Source organism: Medicago truncatula, chromosome 5, assembly GCF_003473485.1.
Source record: "Medicago truncatula cultivar Jemalong A17 chromosome 5, MtrunA17r5.0-ANR, whole genome shotgun sequence".
NCBI classification, from domain to species: Eukaryota; Viridiplantae; Streptophyta; class Magnoliopsida; order Fabales; family Fabaceae; genus Medicago; species Medicago truncatula.
The window spans coordinates 1,886,777-1,893,620 of record NC_053046.1 but is presented as its reverse complement, the minus strand read 5'-3'; the positions used below and the strand labels follow the sequence as shown (position 1 = coordinate 1,893,620).

The 6,844-nt window shown below is 33.0% G+C and overlaps 1 protein-coding gene across 2 annotated transcripts; it reads left to right on the top strand.

Annotated features, from left to right (window-relative positions):
* Positions 1-1,536: 1,536 nt before the first annotated feature.
* On the top strand, positions 1,537-6,501 carry LOC11427461 (pentatricopeptide repeat-containing protein At1g71490). 2 transcript variants are annotated; one of them, XM_024783314.2, is made up of 4 exons: positions 1,537-4,237; positions 4,956-4,997; positions 5,865-6,036; positions 6,150-6,501. In XM_024783314.2, exon 1 carries the CDS (start codon positions 1,776-1,778, stop codon positions 4,068-4,070), a length of 2,295 nt encoding a protein of 764 aa, XP_024639082.1. In that variant the 5' UTR covers positions 1,537-1,775; the 3' UTR covers positions 4,071-4,237; positions 4,956-4,997; positions 5,865-6,036; positions 6,150-6,501. The 2 variants fall into 2 exon arrangements, with proteins under 2 accessions (XP_024639082.1, XP_024639083.1); XM_024783315.2 differs by having other exon boundaries at positions 4,936-4,997.
* The last annotated feature ends 343 nt before the right edge of the window (positions 6,502-6,844 follow it).

The window sequence follows — 6,844 nt, the reverse complement described above, 5'->3', positions numbered from 1 at the left end:
TGTATAATTGAAAAAGGTAATTAATATTGCATTAAAAAATGAAATAGCTCAGTTATTCTGGGACAATATTTTATTGCAAATGGCTCAATTATTTTGGGATATATGTAATATTACTATAAAAAGTATTTTCTTTTCTCATAGGATAATATAGACTCGAATATAGGGAATATATGGATTTTTTATATAAAAAAAAAATGATTCTCATATTAGTTTATATCAAATATTTAGAGATTTCATAAAGTAATTTCAATCTTAAAAATCAGGGTGTAAAATGAATTAAATCTTCTTTAACATGTTTTGGGTAGAAGAGAAATTACAATTTTATTCGAAAATAATAGAATATTACTAGTTAATTGGAGATGAAAAAATTCCTATTAGAATTTTCTCGAAGTGTAATAAAAGAGTAAGAAATCTTCACACTAAATGTGAGAATATCCTTAAAAAAAATGTGAGAATATGATTTATCCCCAAATGAAATTATATAAATATTTATAGTTTTATACGTGTCAAAAATTTCAAATTAACTCAATAAATATTTATTAAGTGAGTTGATTTTGTAAAATTGATTATCGATAAGTGCGACATTAAATGTAAAGTGATTTATATGAAAGTGAATTTAACAAAAAATTTGAAGCATTAATCAATTGTATAAGTTAAAAGCTATAAATTTTAGCTTCAAATGTAATCAATTCTACAAGTAAAATAAATTCTCTTTTAACTCATCCAAACATGATAAAATCAATTCTACAATCTCTAGGAGTCGCTTTGATCCTCCAAAATTCATATGCCAAGTTTTGAAAAAAGGGTGTAGTAGGGTTGTCGAGATTCAAGAGCAAGAAGCTACTTCTACCACGATGTCGATGTCGCATGTTGGCACGGATACAAGTTCATCTAATTGGGGGCACTTGACCCCACATGTTCTATCACTTTTACATAAATTTGTTAAATACTTTTACTTTTTTACCATTGAAAATAAATTTTGCCCCCACAAAATATTACTAAATAATTTATTGTGAAGAAATTAATATGCAACAACATGAAAGATAATATTATTGAATAATTGATCGTTGACGTACATAGAAATTATATTCGACAATACTCAAAATGATGAATAAACAATAATTTTAACATATAAAGTCAATAGCTAAATATATTTTATAGATATTTAAGTATATTCAATTTTTGGATAAAAAATGACATAATTTTTGTAGTCTTGGCATATATAGGTGTGCATCATTCATAAACCAAACAAAACTAGACTCGTCATTCTCTTGCAGTATGTTTGGTTTCATTTATAGGTGGATAAAAATTGATTTCGAAGATGTAAAATTAATTATAATTTTTGAATAATTTAATTTGTTCATATAATTGATTATATAGTCAAAGTTGTAATTGATTTTAACACAAAGTTGTAATTTTTTTCAAACATATAAGTTGATAGCAGCCAAGTTGATAATTCAATTCAGTTTTTACATTAATGTATATATTATATTATGACACAAATCACACTTTTAGTTTCAATTCATTTTTAGTCAAAATAAATATTACAAAATAATTTCACTCAAAATCTAACAAAACTTATCCCCCGGTTTTCCTCAACACCGCTTTAAAGAACACGCCCCTGCCGCCACCGCCACCTCCTCCTCCTCCTCCTCCTCCTCCTCCTCTCGCCACCGTCTTTGAAACTCATCGTCGGCAACCGTCTTTGAAACTCATCGCCGGCAATCGTCGTCCACACGCCGGTGCTCCGCCAATAATGGCTTACCGTTTCAGTAATGCGTACTTCTTTTCTACCTAAAAACCTTTCCTTATCCAAGCAACTTCAAAAGTGTATTCCAAATTCATGGAAACAAAAACCCACAAAACCCTTTCACAAACCACTCATTTCTTCAAATAATTCACCATCATCGTCACTATCATCATCGTTTTCTATGGTTGGTGTTCTTATTGCATCCCTCAAGGATTTCATCACCTATAATCACTTATCAAACGCATTCAAAACCTTCATTCACATACAACACCACCATGCTTCATCTTTTGACATTATCTTCCAACCCATTAAACATCTTCTATTGGGTTGCACAAATCTCAAGTCTTTATCACAGGGTAAACAAATTCATGCTCATATTATCTCACTGGGTATTCATCAAAATCCAATCTTGGTTTCGAAGCTTATTAATTTCTATGCAAGTGTTGATTTACTAGCTGATGCTCAAATTGTTGCTGAGTGTTCAAATAGTTTTGATCCTTTACATTGGAATATGGTTATTTCTTTGTATGTTAAGAATTGTTTGTTTGAGGATGCAATTTCTGTTTATAGGAGAATGTTGAGTAAGGGTGTTATACCAGATGATTATACTTATCCGTCGGTTCTTAAGGCTTGCGGGGAATTATTGGATTATGATAGTGGTGTGGCGGTTCATAAGGCTATTCAAGAGAGTTCTATTAAGTGGAGTTTGTTTGTGCATAATGCATTGGTGTTTATGTATGGTAGGTTTGGGAAGTTAGAGGTGGCTCGTGAATTGTTTGATATTATGCCAGCTAGAGATGATGTTTCGTGGAATACTATGATTAGTTGTTATGCTTCTAGGGGTTTGTGGGATGAAGCGTTTCGGTTATTTGGATGTATGCGAGAGGCAGGTATTGAAAGGAATATTATTATATGGAATACCATTGCTGGAGGGTGCTTGCATACGGGAAATTTTAAAGGGGCGCTTAAGTTGTTTTCTCAAATGAGAGCAGTGATTCAGTTGGACTCTGTTGCAATGGTTGTTGGATTGAATGCATGTTCGCACATTGGAGCGGTTAAATTGGGAAAGGAGATTCATGGTCATGCTGTAAGAACTTGCTTTGATGTGTTTGACAACGTGAAAAACACATTAATTACAATGTATTCCAGGTGTAGAGATCTCAATCATGCATATTTGTTGTTTCGAAAAATTGATGAGAAAGGTTTGATCACATGGAATGCCATGCTTTCTGGGTTTGCTCACATGGATCGATCTGAGGAAGTCTCCTTCCTTCTTAGAGAAATGCTACGTGAGGGCGTTGAGCCTAATTATGTGACCATTGCAAGCATTCTTCCCCTTTGCGCTCGAATAGCAAATCTACAACATGGTAAAGAGTTTCATTGCTACATGGTAAAGCGTGAAGAACAGTTCAAGGGCTATTTATTATTGTGGAACTCACTGGTGGAAATGTATTCAAGGTCTGGCAAAGTTTTAGAAGCCAGGAAAGTCTTTGATTCATTAAGCAGGAAAGATGAAGTCACGTATACTTCCATGATTATGGGATATGGTGTGAGTGGGGATGGAGAAACTGCTCTAAAATTATTTGCAGAGATGCGCAGGCTCAATATTAAACCGGATCACGTAACAATGGTTGCAGTTCTAATAGCATGTAGTCATTCTGGCCTTGTAGCACAAGGGCAAGTACTATTTAGAAAGATGATAGAAGTCTATGGAATAGATCCTAGGGTTGAGCACTATTCATGCATGGTTGATCTCTTTGGAAGGGCTGGTCTTCTTGACAAAGCAAAGGAGGTTATCACAGGGATGTCATGCAAGCCTACTTCGGCAATATGGGCTACTCTTATAGGAGCTTGTAAAATCCATGGAAATACAGTGATTGGGGAATGGGCTGCAGGAAAGTTGCTGGAAATGAAGCCTGATCATTCAGGTTATTATTTGTTGATTGCAAATATGTATGCAGCTGCTAACCGGTTGGACAAAGAAGCTGAAGCGAGGACTTATATGAGGGATTCAGGTGCGAAAAGGACTCCTGGTTGTGCTTGGGTTGATGTTGGCAGGGAGCTTTGTCCCTTTTTAGCTGGGGACACTTCCAACCCTCGTTCATGCGAGATCTCCCCCATGATGAAAAGGTTGAATATACTCATGAAAGATGCTGGTTATGCACCTAGCGAAGGGGTTGTCTCATCTGAGGAAGATTTTGAGGAGTTGAGTATGATAGGGAATGAACTCATCAAAGATGCTGGTTATGTACCAAGCGAAGGGGTTGTCTCATCTGAGGAAGATTTTGAGGAGTTGAGTATGATAGGGAATGTAAGTTGAATACAAGTTAAAAATATTTTTAAATGGCTATTCATGTACTTAAAACACATGGCAGATTTTTAGCACTAGTTACAATTACAAAGTTACATTCCCACATGCACAAACCCACAGAGCAGAAATAGCTTGATCGGTTGCCAGGTCAAGCAGCATAATTGAAGAGTACATCGGTAATGATATTTTTTTTTTCTCTCTTAATTGCATTTAATTTTTATTTAACAGTTATGCAGTCACAGTCCATGATGTTAATGCAACAAGCTATAAAAGTAAGAATTAGTAAATACCTTCATTTTCTGATCTTTTTCAACAATTCACTATAAGCAATGTTGTTTATTATCACAAATCATAGTGATGTGAAAGATCTTTCTTATTAATTAATAATTTCATCTCCCTGATCATATGTCAGTGTTAATGCATCCTCTTTTTTGCATTTGTTCATGCATCCTTCTGTAATGTGGTTACAAACGAAATGACTTGGTCTTTCTGCCCCGTCACTTATTTCAGGTCTAATTGGCTTCTATATGCACTTCTAAAATTTATCTTCTTACTATAATATAATGATCAATTGTTACTTTGTCTTTACATGCATATGGAATTTGATGAAATGTAGCTATTTGCATGTTCCTATTAAATGAGCCAAGGAAGAGTCAATGTAAAGATATTACAGGTTTTGTTAAAAAAATCGAGTTTGCTGAGCTTACCTTGTCTGTTTATAGATGAAAAGTATGTGGTTTTTCTATTATGTGTATATAGCTTTGGTCTATAATTTCTTAATGCACATACTCTTTTATCTGGATGAAAAATTGCAGTTAAAATTGTCTTTTGTTATTTTATTAAAGAAAATTGATTGGCGTTGATTTGATTGAAGTTTTGGCATATGCAAAGCAGGGTCATGGACAATTTGGTGTGCAAGTTGAGAGCAACATAGAGGTAAAATTTCCTCATTAAAATCATGTTGTATAATTTTGGACTGTATTAACATGCCCTTTCTTTTCTCGTGAGTTATTACAAGTAGGCTATGCAACAGTCTATGCTTACCATGTAGTAAATGACCAAGAGCAAATCACAAGGCATACTTTAGATAAGTTAAAAAATTTGAGTGCAGTTTGTAATTAGACCTAAAGTACAGTGTTGAAACTGAACTGTTTTAAAAATAAGTGACAACACCAGTTTGTGCGGATCAATTTTTGTAGTTCGGGTTCGGTTAGTGAACCATGTTTGAAACACCAGTTTGGTTCGTCTACTTAGAGAAACGGTTTGGTTCTTTTTAGTGTTGTATGGTTTGATTTGGTTTTACAGTTGGGTTCTGTTTTTCAGTTTTTTGAACAGTCCTAACTAACTGCTAAGATAGTTCCTTGAATTCCCAGAACCAAAGCATTTTCTTAGTCCTTGGGATTGTTCTACTCTATACTCTGTTTTTTGTGTAAAAAAATATTAGGTTTTTATATTATGAAATAGGGTGAGAGTGCTTTTATTGGTAATTTTATTTGACTTCCGTGAATAATTAGCTTTCACTCTATCAGTTGAAATATAAAGACTGCCACAGATACTAACATAAATATAGTATTTTTAAGTTTTTCCTACCCATTTTTGAATAATATTCTTTTCTTCCAAAAGTAAACTGTTCTTTTTTCTTCAAAAATTTATTCCACATTCCTTCTTGCCCCATTTATTTTCAATGGTATGATGTCGTTTCTGCTCAGGAAATTTGTGAATCTTTATATACATCTTGGTGTGGGTTATGCAATCTTGTGCTATAAATTTCATTAAGCAAAACACTTTGTTAAATTTCTATAGGATCCATGGCATCTGTCCTCAACAATGGAGATAAGAAGGTTGTTAATGGTGCAAGAAGTCGATTTCATGGCTTAGAAGCATCTTGAACCATAATTTGCTACTGCGCTATTTTTTTATGCTGTCCTTGATTTCCAGAAATGAGTTATTCAAATTAGTATTTTTTGTACAGCAGGTAATCTTTGGAGGCATGAATAGCATTATATTGATTCAACTTAACTTTTAAAATGAAATTTAGACACCTCTTGATGTAGTGATTTTACTGATATTTGGTGTATTATGTTGTAGGTGGAGAGCATTTGGATATAGATAATTTCAATTGGTTGCAACTTCTCAACAAGGATGAAATAATTAAAGAATGCAAAGCCCTTAATTTGCCTTATATAAATTTGTATTGATCATTTTTTTCCACCATTGGATTTAATTCTTGTTAGTAATTCAATTAGCATTGTTTTGGTGTAATTTTTTATGTCTTAATTTGAGTTTGGTATCTGGTTGCTGCTATGTCAGCATTTGATTGTATTGTTTGTTGGTCTAGGCTCTACTTGTGTCTGGGACCCCTGTTATCTAATTTGTCAAGTGTAGATATGCATTTCCGAGTTAAATTATGTTGCTCTGTGATAAGTTTTTTATTTTATTACATTTCATTTCATTAGTCATTTTTTAGTTTATGATTCACAACGACTTCTCAAATATTATTGATATGTTTTAATAAATTGTTCTGTTAGTGTATGTTTAAAAATGGTTGTTGCTAAATAAATAAACAAAACACTAAAAATTGGGATAAATGTAGATTGTTTCAACGAGTTCTCAATACCATCCATAAGAATGATGCTAACAATTTGTACTAAAGAAGTTAAAATGCTATTATTATTTTTTGGAGAATGTTAATCAGTGCCTCCGGGGTAGGTTAAGCATCAAATAAAGTAAATTTTTATTGAAATTTTTTATATTTTCTAGATAGATTTTATTTATAGATTCCT

What these genes read in the sequence shown, in the direction of transcription:
- LOC11427461 (XM_024783314.2), top strand. Translation starts at nt 1,776, where the DNA reads ATGCGTACTTCTTTTCTACCTAAAAACCTTTCCTTATCCAAGCAACTT.